The sequence below is a fragment of the Anomaloglossus baeobatrachus genome, chromosome 5, assembly GCF_048569485.1.
Source record: "Anomaloglossus baeobatrachus isolate aAnoBae1 chromosome 5, aAnoBae1.hap1, whole genome shotgun sequence".
In the NCBI taxonomy this organism is placed as follows: domain Eukaryota; kingdom Metazoa; phylum Chordata; class Amphibia; order Anura; family Aromobatidae; genus Anomaloglossus; species Anomaloglossus baeobatrachus.
In genome coordinates, this window is record NC_134357.1 from 316,149,012 (window position 1) to 316,171,622 (window position 22,611).

At 45.6% G+C, this 22,611-nt stretch overlaps 1 protein-coding gene across 1 annotated transcript in view; it reads right to left on the reverse strand.

The window, feature by feature from the left end:
• Positions 1-1,933: 1,933 nt before the first annotated feature.
• DCXR (dicarbonyl and L-xylulose reductase) overlaps positions 1,934-22,611 on the reverse strand; it is a 39,465-nt gene continuing 18,787 nt past the window's right edge. Inside the window, exons 3-8 of the mRNA XM_075349730.1 lie at positions 21,514-21,668; positions 21,342-21,384; positions 21,167-21,266; positions 19,264-19,328; positions 11,799-11,916; positions 1,934-2,459 (exon numbers count right to left, since the gene is read on the reverse strand). Of these exons, the coding sequence (XP_075205845.1) occupies positions 2,356-2,459; positions 11,799-11,916; positions 19,264-19,328; positions 21,167-21,266; positions 21,342-21,384; positions 21,514-21,668 (585 nt within the window). The 3' untranslated portion in view covers positions 1,934-2,355. The remainder of the gene's footprint in view (positions 2,460-11,798; positions 11,917-19,263; positions 19,329-21,166; positions 21,267-21,341; positions 21,385-21,513; positions 21,669-22,611) is intronic.

Sequence of the window (22,611 nt, forward strand, 5' to 3'; positions counted from 1 at the left end):
TTCTGACACTTCTCAGGTAGGTGATGTTCTCATATGGTCCTGCGCATTACACGAGACCTTATGGTACGTATGTATATTATAACTGTAGTGTAGGGACCCCCCTTATAGAGATTTGCCGTAACAGGGCAGGGGGGCTCAAATCATTGATCAATTATTTGCCAAAAATCTCATTGAATTGTGACAGTAGGAATGAATTTGTGAATATTACACTTTTTACTTTTTCATTGTTGCATGCCACTCATAAGCAGTGCTGGCTCCCCTCCATTTTTCATTTTTTTTAATGGGGCAAAAGAGAGTGATTTGAATTTGTGTTTTTTTTATTTTTTTTTCACTTTTTACAATATTTAATATTTTCCTTAGGGGACTTGAAACTGCGATCCTCCGATCTCTTGTGCCGCAGAGATCAGTGCATCAGCACCGCTCTGTATAGCTAAAATCTAGATTTCCTATGAATGACAGCTTATTGCCGGTGTTCACAGGAGAATCATAGTAACAGGCATGGGGTTCATCGACTGACCCCCGATTGTCATGACAACCCATTGGCGCCACGCGATAATGTGACAAGAGCACCAATGAGCGGGACTAGTGATGTGCTTCCTGTTCAGAGCTTGACAGCTGCATTTAACTGGTTAACACCCCTCGGCTTTTAGAGGCACCTGATGGCTGATTAAATCAGCTGTCAAGTGGTGAGAAAAATGCAATATCAGCCTGTGTGTCTGCATCAAAGGCAGGGACACTGCCAATAATATCCATGTATGTCATCGGTTGTGAAGGGGTAAAATATTTATAAAACTATATCATTTCCTTTACACTTCACAAATACTTGCTACATAGTGTTGCTATAGCACATAAAATCCCAATAAAATACTTTTAAGTTTGTGGGTTTAATGTGAAAAACTGTGGAAAAATACATGGGGTATGCATACTTTTTTAATGCATTGTGTTTAAGTAAGTAATATTATATATATAATATATATATATATATATATATATATATATATATATATATATATATATAATGGTTCTCAGTGAGGTTTAGTTTGTTTTTCTAAAGTAACCATCACCCTACATTTTACAAGGATGTATAATACTGATACAGAAGTATAGAAAGTTTTGGGTTGAAAGTATTTATGCTATATGTGGGGCAAAAAGCATAAAAGGCATCAAGGGGTCCTGGACTTGTAAAGATATATTATCTGAAAAGTTTTCCTGATGGTCATGTACAAACAAAGGCACCTTGGTACTGATATCAGGGCGGCACAGTGGCTCAGTGGTTAGCTCTGTAGCCTTGCAGCGCTGGGGTCCTGGGTTCGAATCCCACCAAGGACAACATCTGCAAGGAGTTTGTACGTTCTCCCCATGCTTGCGTGTGTCTCCTCTGGTTTCCTCCCACACTCCAAAGACATACAGATAGGGAATTTAGATTGTGAGCCCCAATGGTGACAGTGTTCCTGATGTATGTAAAGTGATGCGGAATATGTTAGCGCTATATAAAAATAAAGATTTATTTTATTTATATCGTTGAGATACTAAATGATGTTTAAGGTTGGCTAGATTACTGTTCACCACTGTGGTCTATCCTATTTATTTGCTAAAGAGCTCATAAGCTATGAAGCTTGCCGGATTGGTCCAGCCAGCTTTAGTGACCATGCATGCCTCCAATACCGTAGAGGCCAAGCTGCCTCTTACTGCTGATCTGAAGAGTGCAGTCTAGCCAACAGGGCAACCATGACACTCGCCTGAACTGTCAATCATCAGGAACACACAGTTCCCTAGCAAGGAGGAAGCTGAGAGGAACTAAAGCAGTGATGTCCTGAAGAAGGAACATAGGACAAACCCTTTAAGAAGAATCTATTCCTCCCGCTCCCCGTACCAAAAGGATGGATGGTTTGTGTAAACAATATTGGCCATATACGAATATATCATATTCATGTTCTTTACAGTAAATTTTATGCTGTGACTGGAGACAACATAAGATTGAAGTACCGATACAGATTAGAGAAATAGGACCACAAATAAAAAAAATAAATCTCGTTGGTCTGGAGCTTTTCACTTCCACTTTCATCACTATCCCTCCCTGAGCCTGTGGAAATGTACACAATTAACCAGACCCGGCGCGTTTCCAGTAATGGTTTATTGATTAGATGGTAAGGCAGGCAGTGATCCGCTCGCTGATGCTCCAGATATAGCTTTTCATTATACCAGCGTGTCCTAGCTATAATCACATTTCCTGCCAGGAAAGCCTAAAGCACAAACAAGTGTATCCAGTAATGAGAGCTCTCTAACTTCTAGCTGTAAGCTTCCAGGTTTGTTTTGAGGCATTTCTGCCATCCTAAGGAATCAGTTTTCAATCGGTCAAGTTACCAAGTATCCTCCATCCACAGGAAGGCAGGAGCCAGTGATCATGGTACTTTTATCACTGAGCAAGAAGAGAATGCTGTGAACCACCTCATCCACCTCTGAAAGACAGCAAAGGACATAGATTATCGGCACATACAGGTGACAATTAGTGCAAATCCAGAGGACCCATACTGTACGCTGATTAAACATGGTTCCTTCAATTCATGTGGTCTTTATGGCAGTAGTGGAGCGATTTGTTACCACCACATAGGACTGGACAGGTTTGGATATGATAAGTTGGATCAAATTCTGTATTGTATGAAGGGAATCATTGGCCACTGTAAATAGGGCTCCTGAATTGGAGTGCCAGTGCCTAACTTAAAGTGGTATTCCCATCTCCAAGATGCTATCCCCATATAAAAGTAATAATATTATTCGCAAATACTACAAATTAGAAAAGTAGTCTAGTTCTTCTGATTCACTATGTCATTTACCGCATGTTCAGGGCGCTTCAGGACCGTATTCATGGTTACGATCACACATATAGTCACAGCTAGTTAGTTGCTAGTGGTCATAACCATGAATACCTAAGGTCCTGCAGTGCCCTGAACATGAAATATGCCACATAGTGAATCAGGAGAACTATACTACATTTTTAACTGGCGATGTTTGCTAATATTATTACACTTACGACAGATTGGGATAGGATCTTGGAGATGGGAATACCCCTTTAATGCTGATGACCTCCGAGAAATCCGACCTGAAAGTTATGCGAATTTAGGCCCCGGTTCATCAACACATTTTTACTCTCGAAAATGTGATATTTTTTGGCACTTTTATACCATTCCTGGCAGGCTGTGACAAACCACCCTTGACTAATTCACGATGATTTACAACATTAAAGTGGTCCCTGACTGGAGAAACATATCTGGCGGTTACAGGCACCGCTAAATATATATTTCTGTCCAAATGAAAAGTGCCTTTGTTTGTTGATTGGTATGGGTCCTGGAGGTGTTACCCTCACAAAATATACATTGATGACCTAACACAAGCATAAGTTATCGACACAGACATTTAGAAAACCCCTTCAATGAAAATGGGTCACCAAATGTTTATTAGATGTCCTAGTAACGGTAAGCTACGAAATCCACCCAAAGCATGCCCTCCTATAGGCACTATATACAGTCATGGTTGAAAGTGTTGACACACCTGAAGTTGTATCAGAAAATTAATTATTTCTACCAGAAAATTATTGCAATTACATGTTGTTATACACATTTATTTCATTTGTGTGTATTGGCAAAAATAAAAATAGAAAAAAAAAAAGTGTTAAATTGGACATAATTTCACACAAAACCCCAAAAATCATGGTACCCTCAACTTAATATTTCATTATACACTTTAAAAAAAAAAAACAAAAAAACTGCAATCAATTGCTTCCTATAACCATCAACAAGCTTCTTACACCTCTCAACTGGGATTTTGGACCACTCTTCTTTTGCAGACTGCTCCAAGTCTCTCATATTTGAAGGTGCCTTCTCCCAATCTCCACACGTGCTCAATGGGATTTAGATCCGGACTTATTGCTGCCACTTCAGAACTCCCCAGTGCCTTGTTTCCAGTATGTTTGGGATCATTGTCCTGCTTGAACACCAATAACGTAGGATGCAAACCCATCTTTCTGACACTGGGCACTACATGGTGACCCAAAATCCTTTGGTAATCTTCAGATTTCATGACGCTTTGCACACAGTCAAGGTATCCAATGCCAGAGGCAACAAACCAACCTAAAAATATCTTTGAACTTTCACCATATTTGACTGTAGGTGCAGTGTTCTTTTCTTTGTAGGCCTCATTCTGTTTTTGGTAAACAGTAGATTATGTGCTTTACCAAAAATCTTTATCTTTGTCTCATCTGCCCACAAGACACTTTCTCAGAAGGATTTTGTCTTACTCACGTACATTTTGGCAGACTGTAGTTTAGCTTTTTTAAAGGGAACAAGCCAGCAGGATTTTCATATTAAAAGTAAAGCTAATGTTATACTGGCACAAGAACACTGAATCTAAGCATGACTTTTGTTCTGAGATTGGATGCTTTAATTCATAAATATGTGCAAGTAAAGTTCAAGCAATGCACTGCTATTTGATTGACAGGAGCAACAGGAAGGGTCTTTCTATCTATTCCCGCCCCTAGCTGCCTGCCTGCGCCAGAATTAACATCTATGACAGCGACTTGAGTAGAAAGGCCAGGCAGGCAAACAGGGGCAGGAATAGATAGCAAGACCCACATATTCCCTTCCTGTTGCACCTGTCAATCATATCACAATGCATTGCTGATACTTTACTTGCACATATTTCTGAAAGAAAACATCTAATCTCTGAAAAAAAGGTATGCTAAGATTAACGACAGTATAGCACTGGCTTTACTTTATAGATATAAAAATCCTACTGGTTGGTTCACTTTAAGTTTCTGTGTGAGCAGTGAGGTTGTCCTGGGTCTCCTGCCATAGTGTTTCATTTCATTCAAATATAAAGGATAGTTTGCGCTGAAACTGATGCAACCTGAGTCTGCAGGACAGCTTTAATTTATTTCAAACTTGATTAGGGCTGCTTATCCACCATTTGGACTATCCTGTGTTACAATCCTTCAACAATTGTTCTCTGCTATTCACGTAAGAAATTAGCTACAGGGGGCGTGTCCAGGATGCTGAGCTGAGTGGACGTGGGGAAGAGGAGCTCCTGTTGACCCTCAGCTAAATCAGCACTTATCATAAGCACAAACCTACTCACCGGCTCTCAGGATGGGACCACGGAGGATTAAACCGTCGCAGCAGGCATCGGTGCCCCCCCCCCGCTGCACACCACGGCGCTGGATACTTTCTTGGGCCTGGAACAGGGTCCAGGGGAGGCCCGGACGCCATCTTTCCAGGAGCATGGAGGGGAAATGGAGGCACCGGCCCGGCCTGCTAAGCAGCAAGAGAAGGAGGAGTGGGTGAGCGGGGACACAGGGGGGAGTGGAGGAATCCCTGCAGCAGTTCCAACAGGGGATGCCTTGGCTCAGCAGCCCTGTACTGCATCGGATCCTCAGGCACAGCAGCAGCAGGCCCAGGAGCACATAGTGGCGGTGGGAGATAAGGTGGAGGTCGGGGGGCAGCCCTCCCCACTGCCGGGAGAAGAAGGGACTGCAGCCACAGCTGGTAATATCAGGGAACAGAGCAGCCTGCTTCCCCCCTCTGGGCCTCGGTGTGGAGATCAACCTTCCCAGCTTTCCCAGCACCAAACTAAAACTCCAGCGTCTATTACTGCAGGTGCTCACCTTAAAGGGCCAGACACCTCCTATAAGGACATGAATGATTTCATAAGTAAACTTCCTTCTAAAGAGGACTTTCAATGCCTCATACATGAGGTTAAAGCAACTTGCAGGTCAGAAATAGCTGAAGTGAGGAGAGATTTGCAGCAATTGTCTGGCAGAATTGAATCCCTGGAGGAAGAGCATGACATCACCAGATCCCATGTATCAGAATTACACAAACTGGCAACATCGCAACAAAAAATTATGGAGGATATGCAGTCTCACATAGAGGATCTCGAAAACAGAGGACGCCGTTGCAATGTCCGTGTGAGGGGGGTCCCAGAGTCAGATGGGCCCGAGGACACAAACTCCATACTACAATCCATCTTTAATGAAGTGTTGGACGCTCCCCCTTCTAACATCATCAAGCTGGACAGGGCACACAGGGCTTTACAGCCGAAGAATTTATCCACCCAACCCCGGGACATCATTTGTTGCATTCACGACTTCTCCACCAAAGAACTGATCATGGCTAAGGCTAGAATGAGGCGCATGGCACCTGTGTTCAATGGCAAGGAAATCCAGCTTTTCTCGGATCTTTCTCGCATCACACTCCAGAAAAGGCGGCACCTCAAACCCCTCCTCACGAGCCTGAAGGAGCACCAGGTTCCATACCGCTGGGGTTACCCGTTTGCACTAACAGCGCGCAGAGGGGGTAAATCGGCGACCCTTCGCACTCCAGCAGATACTACTCTGTTCTGTGAAGCACTGGCCATTCCAGTGGTCTGTATCCCAGATTGGGACTTGCAAAGGTTGGAAGGGCCGCCCCCTCCCGTGTGGTCCAAGGTGAGGGGTGGAGGGCGTGGGGCTTTAGGGGGGAGAGGAGGTAGGGGCCGCGGGTCGCTCCCCTCCCCGGCTCGCTGTTGAGGACACTCCTTAACCTGGTTGGTGCCTATTTCTTATACCCTCTGAGTTCCAGGGGCTGAGCATGCTTTGTGATACTGTGACTCTCTCTACAGCAAGCCTCTGACTGTCCCTTGTGTCATCTGCGGCCCTCTGGGTCTGTTGAGCTGCATAAGGGGGGGGGGCTGTAGCCACAATGATGCCGTGGGGGGTAGGGGAGTTGGCGGGAGCCCGGTCCCCTTACTTGGAGTTAGTGGTTGAGGTTTTTTGGGGTTTTTTTCTCCCTTGTTTCCTTTTGGCACGGGCCCGTGCCCACTGGACTGACCCCCGTGGGAGGGCTACTGGGGAGTGAGGTGGGTGGCTCTCTCAGCCCAGACGGGTTGGGGAACCTCCCTTTAGGTCTCTCCCTTCCGGGTTGACCCCCCGGGAATCTATGCCTAAGGTTTCTGCATTTTGGTTAATGTTCTTAATTCATGTTCATTTCTATGTTTGTCCTTGTCTTCCCCCCTCCCCGATGTTTTTTCCTTATGTGTCCTTTCAGGTACCACCCCTTCTAGAGTCCCTGGGAGCTGCGGCCCTTTGTCGTATGGACCGTCTCCTCTGGCCGGCTTCACAGGGGAAGTCATGCCCCCGACGGTATAGGTGTGCCATTAGCTTTTTCTTACTTCTAAGTTTTAGATATGACCCGCATTATCTCTATTAACGTAAAAGGTCTGAATTCACCCCGTAAGAGGAAATTGCTGCTACAGGAACTGAAAACATCAGGTGCAGACATAGCCTTTATCCAAGAAACACATTTTGTGGAATCAAACACTTTCAAATTTGCGTCCCACCGCTTTCCCATCCATTACTCGGCTTACTCGGGCTCCAAGAGGGGGGAGAGTTGCTATTTTAATATCCTCCAGTTGTCCTCTACAAATTACGGGTTCTCACTGCGATCCAGAGGGTAGATATGTGATTCTGGAGGGCCAACTGGGGGGATCCTACTGGCCAACATTTATGCACCTAATGAAGGGCAGATACGCTTTCTTAAGAAAATACTCGATCTGATAGGCGGACTGGCACCGGCCTCTACGGTGTTGGGGAGAGACTTTAACATCCCTTTTTCGGAGGTGGCCGACAGACTCTCTGTGGGTGGACACCCTCCATCGGGTGCTTTGAAAAATTTGTCCCGGGACTTTCGTAGGCTCATTAGATCAGGGGCTTTATATGACGCTTGGAGGGTGGACCACCCGGGAGAGAAGGCCTTTTCCTTCTACTCGCATCCGCATCAGACGCACACCAGAATAGACTATTTTTTCATTGACTCACAGCTGCTGGGGCGTCTTGAGAGGGTGGAGATGGGATCCATTACGTGGTCAGACCATTCCCCACTCATAATGGACTTCAAGAAAGATGGTCCTCGACCTAGGCCTCAGCATTGGCGCCTTAATGAATCTCTGATCAAAAATCCCGACACTAGGGCCTTTTTAAATAAGCAACTGGTCGAATTCTTTCAGTTGAACACGGGCACGGTCACGTCGCCGGCAACACTCTGGGAAGCTCACAAGGCAGTGATGAGGGGACTATGCATTAGAGAGGGCGCCAGGGCTAAAAAGAATGCCACAAGTCAGCGGGACTCTATAACGGCCCATCTTAAGCTACAGGAGGGGAGACTGGCGGCTGCCCCATCACTGACTATTCTTAGGAGAGTCATCAGCCTTAGGGAAAAGTTGAGAGACTTGGCAATTGGCAGAGCAGAAAAATTGCTAACCTTTTCCAAACAAAGATACTATGAAAGGAGTAATAAGGCTCATACCTTACTCGCCAGGCAGCTTAAGGAGCGCGCTACATCCTCATGCCCTCAGGCTCTGCGCGACGAAAAGGGCACTATCCACTATCACCCCGCTTCAATAGCTGACATTTTTTTCAATTACTACAACAAGCTTTATAACCTTCTGGTTCCCCCGGGCATGGCTTCGCGCGGGGCTGGGGCACTTGGGGACTATTTTTCGGCCCTTGAGCTCCCTTCACTGCCTTGCGGAGCAACCGCGGCTTTGAATGAAGAGATTACTACAGAGGAACTGGAGCAAGTTCTGGAAGCCCTGCCTGGCGGGAAGTCACCGGGCCCGGACGGCTTTACTTATTTTTATTACAAGGTGTTTGCGGCGGAGCTCCTCCCACACATGGCCGCCTTGTTTAACTCTTTCCTTCAGGGTGACCCTATCCCTCCATCCATGCTACACTCCCATTTAAACCTCCTGCCCAAGCCACCCAGGGACCCATTGGACTGTGCTAATTATAGACCAATAGCCCTTTTGAACTCCGATTTGAAGATGTTCACCAAGCTCTTGGCGGCCAGGCTTAATCGATGGTTGCCCCAACTCGTGTATAAAGACCAGGTGGTTTTGTCCCTTGCCGTCAGGGGGGGGGACAACACCAGGAAGGTCATAGACCTGGTGGATGTGGCAAATCGGACTTAGCAACAGGCGTTGGTGTTGAGTCTAGATGCAGAGAAGGCTTTTGACCGCCTTGCGTGGCCTTTTCTCTTCAAGACACTGGAGGTCTTTGGGATCTCGGGTGGCTTTATGCGGGCCTTGAAGTCCCTGTATAGCGCTCCTACGGCCTCTATCAAACTCCCCCTCCACATCTCTAAGCCTTTTCTCATCTCCAATGGCACCAGGCAGGGGTGCCCCCTGTCCCCCCTCCTTTTTGCGCTATGCATAGAGCCCCTCGCGGCCTCGGTCAGGAGCAACCCAGACATCTCGGGGGTCCTGGTCAGGAATAAACTGTTTAAAATCTCGCTTTTTGCCGACAATGTGCTCATTACACTTACTAACATCCATGTGTCCCTTCCAATTTTAATGTGCACCTTGGGTAGGTACGGGAGCCTTTCGGGGTATAAGATCAACTCTAGCAAAACGGAGGCAATGCCCTTGAATCTCGACCCGGTGGCCCTGGATTACCTGCGTTTGAATTTTAAGTTTCGTTGGAAGACAGATGCGGTCAAGTACCTGGGGGTTAACCTCACATCTACTTATGATTCCCTCTATAACCTTAACTTCCCCCCCTTTTCCGAGAGCTGAGAACTCTTTTGAGCAAGTGGTTGCCCCTCCCTCTTTCGTGGATGGGGCGCATTGCGGCGGTTAAAATGAGCTTGCTCCCAAAATTATTATATTTCTTTGAAACCCTCCCAGTTAAGGTACCAATAAAGGAGCTGAAGTCCCTTCAGGCGGCTATCCTTAGATTTCTTTGGTGTAACAAACGTCATAGGGTGGCCAGGGAGGTGTTGATGGCTCGGAGAAACAGGGGGGGGCTTTCTGTCCTGGACATCCTAAAATACTATTGGGCAGCCCATCTTAGGAGGATCCCCTGTTGGGTGTCCCTTTGGGCATACAACAGGTGGACTGAGATTGAAAAGCTTTGGCTGGCGCCTATACATCCAAACGCGCTCCTGTGGCCCCTGGCCCGGTGTGATTCGCCCCCCCTCTTCTTGGACCGATGCAGTTCACTAGGGACCTCTGGGCATTTTGCATTAGAAGATTTCCTTTGGCATCCCCCTGCTCCCCTCTGGTGTCCTTCATATACCAACCCTTGCTCCCAAGCAGTCTGGAGTCGGACATGGCGCACCCCTGGCTCAAGGCAGGTCTATTCAGATTTGCAGACATTATAGATGGAAGTACAATGCAGATCCATTCCTTTGAGTACCTTAGAGATAAATTCTCTCTCTCTAATCGAGAGTTTTTCCAATATCTGCAGATCAGAGACTTGGCTGGCTCCTTGTTTGGCAGGGCAGGGGCCTCGATTCCCACAGATTTTGAGAAAATTTGCAGAAGGGGCACTGATACTAAGGGACTGGTTTCGGAAATTTACATTTTGCTTTCTGAGTCACGGGAGGGGCCCGAGGGGTCTTTTCCATACATGCGGAAATGGGAGTCTCTATTGGGAAGGCGGATACTTCCTCAGGAATGGGCAGCAATCTGAGGAAACGCCGCCAAGACGTCAATATGCACACTATATAAGGAAAATATCTATAAAATTTTGCTATTTTGGTACCACACTCCAGATTTCCTTCATGGCATAGACCCCTCCATACCGGCTTGTTGCTGGAGATGCGGGGGAGGCAGGGGCACCATTCTGCACATATTCTGGTCCTGTCCAGGGATAGTCCCCTTCTGGGAGCGGGTTAGAGGATTGATCCATAAAGTACTATATATAGAGGTTGATCTTGATCCCCTGATCTATGTTCTGGGTCTTGGGAATGGGGGATTGGGAAAAACGGCCTCTAAGCTTTTGTCCCACATCCTTACGGCGGCCAGATGCTTAATTGCAAAGAATTGGAGGCAGCCAGGGACACCCTCACTCCAGAGCCTCAAGTATAGATTACTGGACGTTAGACGCATGGAACATCTCACGGCACTATTGCATGACACAGTTGACCGTTTCCAGGCCGTGTGGGCACCATGGGACTACTTTGCGGGACAGGAGGATCTGTGAGACTGAGGCCTATGGGTCCTATGGAAGGAGCATGGACTCTTGAAATCCTTCCCTCTTCCCTCCTATTTATCCTCTCCCCTCCTAACCCTCCTCACCTGTCCTGTCATTGTTTGTCTAGGTTCGATAAGAATTGTGAATTTTATGTTTTATTTTATGTTTGAAAAACGTAAATTGAAAATCTCAATAAAAATTCAAAGTTTAAAAAAAAAAGAAATTAGCTACAGTGCCATGAGTTGTAAACTTCTTGATTATGTTGCGCGCTGTGGACAAAGGAACATCAATATCTCTGGAGATGGACTTGTAACATTGAGATTGTTGATATTTTTCAACAATTTTGGTTCTCAAGTCCTCAGACAGTTCTATTCCCTTTCTGTTCTCTGTGTTTAGTGTGGCACACACAGACAAAATTCATACACTGACTCAGTTTCTCTCCATTTTGTCTGGTTTCAGGTGTAATGGTGATATTACCCTCACCTGTTACTTGCCATAGGTGAGATTGAACGAGCATCACATGCTTGAAACTAAGTTGTTTACCCACAATTTTAGAAAGGTGCGAACAATTTTGTCTGGCCCATTTTAGGAGTTTGTGTGAAATTATGTCCAATTTGCCTTTTTTCTTATTTTTTTGTGTTGTTCCAATATACACAAAAGGATATAAACGTGTATGACAAAACATGTGTAATTGCAATAAATGTCTGTGTGAAATACTTTATTGAAAAAAATTTAAGGGTGAAATTACTTTGGCCATGACTGCATATAATACCAATTCTGAATAATCATTACTTACCAGCAAAGCGACCTAATGGGATCCGATTCAGCATTGGGGCAGCTTTGTCAGCGTCACTCCAGTTAGCACGTCCCATGTCAGTCATTACAACGGTGGGGTTCACACAGTTTACCCGAATCTGCAAAACAAGTATTGAATAACTAAAAGGAAAGTCCAACTATATTCCTGCCTACATAGGTACCTGCAGCGTGGTTTAGTGTTAAATACACCAACACTAAAGGATGCATCTAAGGTCTGTTCTATATATTTACTGAAGAGTAGACACATTCATATTGACACCCTAACACTATTAGATCTAATGAGCAGGGTTTAATTCTTCTTCTTTCACAGCTGTACATGTCAGAGTAATCCTATTCATTTCCTCTTGAGATCAGTAGTAGAAGTCCACACAGAAACTGCAGTCATTATGAAGAATTAGATTCCCATAGTTCAACCATTTAGATGCTGCAGTTCATAGAGACTGCAGCATCTGAACGGTTAATCAGAGTCCTCTCCTGTCAGTCCACTGTGGGTTGACTTAGTGTTGTAATTCCAGCAAAGGATCTAAAAATGGCCCCCTATAATGCAATTGTGGACTTTATAATAGAGCCTTCAAAAGGCTGAGTCTGATGGAATGCATGTCAGCGATATGCTGACAGTCGTAACATGCTGTAATACAGATGTATTACACTGAGAAATAGGCTCAACCAAGTAAATTTCCTCTAGATGGATTAAAATATGAAGTAAAACAAAACTTAAAGGGGCTTTTCAGTTGCAGAAAATCCCTGTACCAAGTTCAAAATGTTTTTTTTTTTAAAAAACAGCTTCCCTCACTTTCTCTGCTTTCAGTGTTGGTTCTCCGCTGCTTTTTCTGGCGTGTGTTATTTCTGCAGGTGAAAATGTTAGCCAATGGTTTAAGGTTGCAGGATGCTAAAAAGTAATTTTTCAGTTTAGTCATGAAAAGGTTGGCATACTGTGGTGCCATTTTGCTTCCCATAGCAGTTCCTGTGCGTTGTAAGTATAGCTCCTCACCAAAAGAGGTAATCGGTGAGATCAGCAGCTCTGCCCAAGCAGACTCAGCTCACTGATTAGCTGCAGCGTTGTTGACTAGATATCAGTGCTGTAGATACTAACATACATCAGGGGCAGTGTCGGATACACAGTATTGGTCATGGGCAGTAGATTTTATTTTACCAAACTGCAGCTAGGAGACACATGTTCTGAAAATAAAGAACAAAAGTAGTTAAAATATAAAGAAAAAAGAAGTATAAAAAACCCCCACCTTTTTCTCTTTCATAAAAAAAACCCCATACGAACCAAGTGTAATTGATATCCTCATATCCATAAAGACCCTGCCTATGAAAATATAAAGGTATTTAATCCGTACAGTCAACACACCTTTAATAAAAATCCCTCATACAGCTCAAATGATTGAAAGTTATCGCTCTGAGAATAATGTGAAACTAGTTTTTTGGTGTTTTTATTGTGCAAAAGTAGCAAAACGTGAAAAAAAAAAAAATTATCTCTGTAGTTGATCTGATCCAGAGAATAAAGTTATGTTACTTATACCGTACATGGAACAGCATAAAAAAATTACAGGATAGTTTTATTGATTTTCAATCTCCCCTCCTAAACAAAGTCTTTCAATATGTTATATAGTATGTACCCCAAAATAGTGTCATTAACGGGGTTGTCCACTACTCTGACATTGATGGACTATCCTTAGGATAGATCATCACTGTCTGATCGGCCAGAGTCCGACACGCTGCACCCCTGTGATCAGCTGTTCCTGGTCCCAGCGGCGGCAGCAGCAGGCAGCCGGAAATTCTCAGTTCCGGATCTGCTCCATCTTCCTATAGCGGCTGCGCCCGGTTACTGCACATCCGGCTCCTATTGATTAGAACACTGTCAGCACAGAATGACTGTTTAAACCAAGCACAGACACTTGGTGCATTATGGAGGGGCCAAACATTTAAGTGCAACCTTCTCATTGGCTTTTTTTCCAGCTATCTCCGCCCTTCCCAGGCTATATGAAGCCATAACTGTCAATCAAAGATGAGATGGGCGGAGATAGGGGGAAAACAATTAGGTGGGAAGGTGCACTTAATTGTTTGGCCACGGTAAGATGGCACCGAGTACCTGTACTTGGTTTGACCAATCATCCTGTCTTGACAGATTCCCCTTAACTGAAAATCCATGAGTCAGTCGCTAGGATTATATAATTTATCTCTTGTTATCTGAGCGCCTCTTAAAGGGATAGAAATATTAAGTTTTCTATTTTACATTCATATTAATTGTCACAGCCTCCAGAATATATACATTTTGCATTTCCTTTGTTTGTTAAAGAGGTTTTCCAGGCAGATTAACAGTAAAGCCTATGTGAAGAAGCTTCATAATTCCCATACTGGTAACATTCTGCTCTATTCCTGAGACATTACATGTGGTCATGTGACCTCCAGGTCCCTACTTCCTGCAGCGGTCTCTTGAAAGTACGGAGATTTTTGTTTGTTCTTTGAATGGATCCTAACCTGGTAGTAAGGCTCAGCCCTGCATGTATGGGGCAGGATTCACCCAGCTCTGAATGTACATGTCATAGGGGGTGCTGCCAGACAACTCTGCAAGTTGTGAGTGACCAGGCATGTGCACAGGGAGGGAGAGCAGAAGCCGCAGAGGCACTGGAAGTCCCACTAAGTAGTGATGGGCAGAGCAGCTCTTTTTGGAGATCTGGATCATTTGGTGGTTCCCCTCATCAAAAAGAGACAACTCTTTTGGATCTCAAAAGGATGACTATTACCCTAACCACAGGTAAACACATATTTAAGATCATCACAGCTGAAACCCCACCAACCCAAGGGCTTTAAGCCATTGAACACCTGGATTTAAACCCCAAGAAAAGCCATTCAGAGACTATAGGTGTCTCTCACTGGGGTACCGGCTTCCATTATTCACATACGGTAGCTGGCTCTTTGTACAGGATCAATCGTGAACGACGCACAAAAAAGATTAGTAAGCTTATTAGGTAGTGTACAGAGGGGACAGTGCTGGGTGTCCCAAAGTGATAGATTCCATTAGAAAAAATGTAATATGACTTACGGCTTCCCTATATTAAACTGAGCCTGTGTGATGCCAATGTCAGCACCAGTAAGTAACATTACAGTCTGTAGGAATGTGTCAGGATATTGTATACTAGGTGAAGTGGGAATAAAGTTAGGATGAAAAACTTATCAGCAAGTTATCCACCTTGAGATTTTATAGGAGTCTCAGGATGGTGATTTTTAAATGGCGCGGCCACTGGGGGTGAGTGTGTGAGCAGTGGGGTGAATACAGCTCTGGCAGAAAAGCCATTGTGTACTGTGTCCTATGAGACGTCATCTAGAGGCACAGAGGGAGTGCTGTCTAGAAGTCCATAACAACAATATAAGACCTAAAAGATGGCTGAGGGAGAGTTAAAAATGGAAAATAAAAGCAACAGGGATTATTTTTCATTAAAGGCACAGCCAAATTGTTAATTTTCTGGGGGGAGGGGGTTGTGCCCAGAAAACCTCCTTAAGCAAAGATCAAATAGCAACCATCGTGGGTGGCACTACTGAATCTCCTGTTGAGTCCTTGTGTCACTTGTGATCATGCATGTGATCTGGAGTTATATAATAACTAGAAGGTGGCCCGATTCTACGCATCGGGTATTCTAGAATTTACGTATTGTGTAGCTCATGTATGATTTTTGTTTATATATATATATATATATATATATATATATATATATATATATATATATATATATAGATGTTGTTGTGTGTAGTTACCAAGTGTTTGTGTAGGGCGCTGTACATGTTCTGGATGTTGTCTGGGTGTGATGGGGGGTGAGAGCTGTGTTGTTTGTGTGTTGCGTTGTTTGTGGAGCGCTGTGTGTCTGTAGCGTTGTGTGTGTGTTGCGCAGTTTGTGTGTGTGTGGTGTGTTTTGGGGGGAGGTATGTTTTGTGCAATGTGCGTGTTGTGCGGTATGTGCGTATATTTGTGTGTGCAGCGTTGTCTGTGTGTGTGGGTGTCTGTGTAGGGCAGTTGTTTGTGGTTCCCAGTGTGTGTGTGTGGTGTGGTGTGTTGTGCAGTGCGCGCGCGTATGTGTGTGTGTTGGGGGGAGGTGTGCACTTCCCATCGTGCTCCATCCCCCATGCAGCGCACTCCCCATCGTGCTCCATCCCGTATGCTGCGCACCCCCTATCGTGCTCCATCTCCCATCCTGCGCACTCCCAAACGTGCTCCATCCGCCATGCAGCGCACTCCCCATCGTGCTCCATCCCCCATGCTGCGCACTCCCAAACGTGCTCCATCCGCCATGCTGCGCACTCCCCATCGTGCTCCATCTCCCATGCTGCGCACTCCCAAACGTGCTCCATCCGCCATGCTGCGCACTCCCAAACGTGCTCCATCCCCCATGCTGCGCACTCCCAAACGTGCTCCATCCGCCATGCTGCGCACTCCCAAACGTGCTCCATCCGCCATGCTGCGCACTCCCCATCGTGCTCCATCCTCCATGCTGCGCACTCCCAAACGTGCTCCATCCGCCATGCTGCGCACTCCCCATCGTGCTCCATCTCCCATGCTGCGCACTCCCAAACGTGCTCCATCCGCCATGCTGCGCACTCCCAAACGTGGTCCATCCGCCATGCTGCGCACTCCCCATCGTGCTGCATCCCCCATGCTGCGCACTCCCAAACGTGCTCCATCCGCCATGCTGCGCATTTCCAAACGTGCTCCATCCGCCATGCTGCACACTCCCAAACGTGCTCCATCCGCCATGCTGCGCACTCCCAAACGTGCTCCATCCGCCATGCTGCGCACTCCCAAACGTGCTCCATCCGCCATGCTGCGCACTCCCAAACGTGCTCCATCCGCCATGCTGCGCACTCCCAAAGGTGCTCCATCCGCCATGCTGCGCCAGCATCAGCCTCTCTACCTGCAGCATCAGCCTCTCTCCTCCCAGCATCAGCCTCTCTGTCTCCAGCATCAGCCTCTCTGTCTCCAGCATCAGCCTCTCTGTCTCCAGCATCAGCCTCTCTGTCTCCAGCATCAGCCTCTCTGTCTCCAGCATCAGCCTCTCTGTCGCCAGCATCAGCCTCTCTGTCGCCAGCATCAGCCTCTCTGTCCCCAGCATCAGCCTCTCTGTCCCCAGCATCAGCCTCTGTCCCCAGCATCAGCCTCTCTGTCCCCAGCATCAGCCTCTCTGTCCCCAGCATCAGCCTCTCTGTCCCCAGCATCAGCCTCTCTGTCCCCAGCATCAGCTTCTCTGTCTCCAGCATCAGCCTCTCTGTCCCCAGCATCAGCCTCTCTGTCCTCAGCATCAGCCATTATTAATATATGGATGCACAGTACGGGGGCATTATTAATATATGGATGCACAGTACGGGGGTATTTTTAATATATAGATGCACAGTACGGGGGTATTATTAATATATGGATGCACAGTACGGGGACATTATTAATATATGGATGCACAGTACGGGGCATTATTAATATATGGATGCACAGTATGGGGACATTATTAATATATGGATGCACAGTACGGGTGCATTATTAATATATGGATGCACAGTACGGGGGCATTATTAATATATGGATACACAGTACGGGGACATTATTAATATATGGATGCACAGTACGGGGCATTATTAATATATGGATGCACATTACGGGGGTATTATTAATATATGGATGCACAGTATGGGAACATTATTAATATATGGATGCACAGTACGGGGACATTATTAATATATGGATGCACAGTACGGGGCATTATTAATATATGGATGCACAGTACGGGGACATTATTAATATATGGATGCACAGTACGGGGACATTATTAATATATGGATGCACAGTACGGGGCATTATTAATATATGGATGCACAGTACGGGGCATTATTAATATATGGATGCACAGTACGGGGACATTATTAATATATGGATGCACAGTACGGGGTATTATTAATATATGGATGCACAGTACGGGGACATTATTAATATATGGATGCACAGTACGGGGTATTATTAATATATGGATGCACAGTACGGGGACATTATTAATATATGGATGCACAGTACGGGGACATTATTAATATATGGATGCACAGTACGGGGACATTATTAATATATGGATGCACAGTACGGGGCATTATTAATATATGGATGCACAGTACGGGGCATTATTAATATATGGATGCACAGTACGGGGCATTATTAATATATGGATGCACAGTACGGGGACATTATTAATATATGGATGCACAGTACGGGGTATTATTAATATATGGATGCACAGTACGGGGACATTATTAATATATGGATGCACAGTACGGGGGCATTATTAATATATGGATGCACAGTACGGGGACATTATTAATATATGGATGCACCGTACGGGGACATTATTAATATATGGATGCACAGTACGGGGTATTATTAATATATGGATGCACAGTACGGGGACATTATTAATATATGGATGCACAGTACGGGGACATTATTAATATATGGATGCACAGTACGGGGACATTATTAATATATGGATGCACAGTACAGGGACACACACCCGATCGCATACACTCACACACAAAGACACACACACTGACGATATTGCACATACGCGCTGATACTCACAACATCCGGGGATATCACATGCTTCTGGCCATGTGATCCCCCGGCAGGTCCTGGAAGCTCACAACAGCAAAGTATCGCCGCCGAGAAGCAAGCGATATCCCAGGATGTTGTGAGTATGTGGATGCGATGTGATGTGTGAGGTGTGTGTGAGAGTGATCTGATTTGTGTGTGTATGTGTGTTTGTGTGTGCTGTTATGTGTGTGTATGTTCCGCAGCTGCAGGACCTTGATGTGTGGATGCGATGTGATGTGTGTGTGAGGTGTGTGTGAGAGTGAGTGTGAGCCGGTGTACACTGGTAACTATGATACACATCGGGTAACTAAGGGACCTTAGTTACCCGATGTTTATAATGGTTACCAGCTTTCACGGCCTCCGTCAAGATCCCAGCATCGCAAGGTTATGTCTGGCGCTGCCGGGATCCTGACGGAGCCGGTGTAGAAGCAAGCGATATCCCAGCATGTTGTGATGTGTGAGGTGTGTGTGAGAGTGAGTGTGAGAGTGAGTGTGATCTGATGTGTGTGTGTACTCACCTGGGAATCGGAGCTCCGTGTCAGTTGGGCCAGAGCGAGCGTGCATTGCGTGAGGGGGGCGGGGCCTGCAGAGAGCCGGGGCGAGGGGCCAATCCGTGGGGGGGGGCGGGGCCATGGCGAGCCCAGCGGCCAATCAGCTTTGTGTCACCGTAAGGACACAATTTCGGAGCATGACAGACAGACAGACAGACAGACAGACAGACAGACAGACAGACAGACAGACAGAATAAGGCAATTATATATATAGATATGCATATACCATATGTCGTCACATTAATTCAGTACTAGAAATTAATATTCACCTTTTTGGGTCCCAGTTCAAGAGCCATCACCTTAGTTAACATATCCAGGGCTCCTTTAGTGGCACCTGAGGACTCACAATATAAAAAGTTATTTCCCAAAGATTCAGTTAACATTGAAAGTCTATGATTTTGCTGCAGTTAGTTTATTCTGAGAATCTATGGGGACCTGATATTGAGACTCTCACAGGTTGGTAATTAATGACTATTCTGATGACATTGTTGTTATTTTCCATGAGTAGAAAGTCTACTTATAATAAATATATATTCATTATTAAATGGGACAGTTTGAAGGGAAGACATTTACTTGATTTTCTGGTAGAGATGAGCCAATAAATGCCTTGTAATCTACGTAGAGCTGTCACGCTTGTCAAGTATGACAAGTGAGGCATGTGCATTCAGATCAACGGGGAACCTGATGCACAACAAAAAAACAACAAACAATACCACAAGTAAAGGGGAACACAGGGGACACTAGAACAATGGTGGGCCCTAGCGCTAGTGAGAGGGGTAGATGGGCCACCTCCTGAACTCACCTGCAGCTGTCTCTACTCTCCTAGCCAGGCCCTATGCAGTCTCCTCATCAGTCGCTGAGCAGGAACTTGTGACCCTAAAAAGCCCTGTAGTTACCCTGACTAGTGTGTTTGCAGTTGAGGGAAACTAGCTTCACCGCTGCATTAATATACACAGGGAAAGGTAAGACAAACAAAGGAAAACAGCAACAAAAAAGGATAAAGTCCAACTTTTGGAACAGTCCTTCACAGGACCTTCCATCTAAGCAGCCAGAGTACAATGCATTTGTATCTTCAGCAGGGATTGCTGGGAAATAGCACTACTTAAACCAACAGGGGCGTGACTACAAAGCAGTTGCAGCTGAAATGCACTGCTACGTGCTGCTGTAAAAAAAAAAAAAAAAATGACATTAACTCCTTAGGCCACAAAAGAATTGAATCTACGTTTAATATATAGTCTTAGGTGGTAATGAGTGACTTAAGTCCTGAAACTGTCACTAGTCTCCGAAGACCGAGCGACAACCGTGACAAGAGTTCAGGGGAAGAATCGATTAAATCCCGAGTGTGCTATCTCTAAACAGTCTATGAGCCCACTCAGCCAGATATTACCACGGTGGGCTCCGGGTCATGTTCCTATCACTAGTATAGAGATGTCCCTCCTTAGAATAGGTCTATGAGCGATAGAAATGTCTATACATGAACCATCTCAGTGCTACTGATTGACCAAAGGGGCTTAAATAGTAGGTGCAGATTTATCACTGCTATGAAATAGGGAATCATCAAGGAACTTTCTCGTTTGGGAAAACCCGTCCTCCACCAATTTTCCCTCTGTCTTTTATTGTCTGCAGCACTAACATTGTATCGACAACACTGCAGCCAATCAGGGAGTTGCTAAGCTCAGTTACTGGCTGCCACGGCGTCGAGATAATGTCAGCACTACAAATAATAACAGACACTGGGAGCAGCGACAAAGCCTCAGTGTAGGATTCAGGGAGGGTGAGCAAAGAACCTTTTGCTGTTTGTTTTTTAACTGAAAAGGGGTTATCCAAACCCCCTCAAAAAAAACGTTAACTTGGGTGCAGATTTGTTCCCGGGAATTAAGGAATTACAGTGAGATCTCATGATTACAAAAGCCAGAAGTCTGTGAGGTTTTTTTTATGACCCCATTCAGACTGAGTGTTGAGCGGCCCTAATATTGCTTTTATTATATTGCTTATTTCCTACTAGCCATTACTACAAACATCACTGGTTACTTCTTGCTACAACAGAGCTGGCAATTGGGGTCAGACTTTCAGCAGTAAGTAGATTTCACTTGTTGCCCATTTTTGTACAGCTACAGGAGCAGTTATTACCCCGTTTTCTCCTTTATACCTGGAGCGCAGTGCCATACTTACAATAGACTGAGTGGTTCTGTAATGCCACCTGCGATGCCTGACTGGACACGTTGACGATAGCACCTCCCACTCTGCGCTTAATCATCTGACGGGCAACAATCTGGGGAATATAGGGGGCATTTAGGATGAAGACGTGATCTCCTATGTACCGTGTTATACTGAACCCACGACTTACCTGGGACACCAAGATGGCAGCTCTCACATTCACATCAAAGCTCCTAGAAAATAATAGTGTAGACATATGATAAAACATGAAGTGAGATCATCCTGAGAGCTGTAGTCACCATAATTGTGTATAACTGGAAATGTACAGAAGATGTTGTTCATGTCCAGTATACTCCAAATACCTGTCAAATGCTTCCGCTGTAACTTCTAGAAAGGGCTGCAGCAAAGCAACCCCGGCATTGTTCACCAGCAGGTCCACTGGTCTGAGGTTACTCAGGGCAGCCTCTGTGGCTGACCAGTCCCCCAGGTCCACACAGACGGTCTCTACTCCTGGGCACTACGGAGGAAAGAAACTATAGCTAGAGGTCTTGATTCATCAAGCAGTTAGTCATTTTCCAATTTTTGTGCAACATTTTTACATGTTTTGGTATTTTATGCCAGTCCTAGACAGCACCAACCTATTCTTTGAAAAGTGAGTGGAGCTTGGCCTGGAGGCATAGGTGCCGACAAACTTATTAACATTTTGACCCAAAAAAAAGGTGTCAATTACAACAGAAATATACCTGGAGTAACATTTCTAGCGGTGACACATGGGCCCTAGAAGGCACATTACATTGATTAAGAGCAGCACGCCTCTTGAATCTTGATGGAATTGTCAATCTTTCTCCAGAGCAGCCTTCATCAAAACTTGGCAGACAAGACCTCGTTCGTGATGGGGTCAGAGTGTAGTTGACACAGGACAAGCATGGCTGAGATAACATATGGAGCAGAGGGTCCGCAATCCAGGGAAAAGCTACTTTTCCAGATTCTGAGAAAATACCGAGATCATCCATGTGATCATCCAAGCTAATGTGTATGTAAAAATGTTTGTAAAATAAATGCTCCCCCAGATAATTAAGGAGACACTTATCAGTCACTTCCAGCAAACTTATTCGTGCCTCGTGATAAGTTGGTCATTTTTAATTTACTTCATTTACCACCGTGCGGAGCTGCTGCCACCGCCTCACCACCGTACGGAGCTGCCACCGCCTCACCACCGTGCGGAGCTGCCACCGCCTCACCACCGTACGAAGCTGCCACCGCCTCACCACTGTGCGGAGCTGCCGCCGCCTCACCACCATGCGGAGCTACCACCGCCTCACCACCGCGCGGAGCTGCTGCCGCCTCACCACCGTGTGGAGCTGCCGCCGCCTCACCACCGTGCGGAGCAGCTGCCGCCTCACCACCATGTGGAGCTGCCGCCTCACCACCGTGTGGAGCTGCCGCCGGATCAACACCCC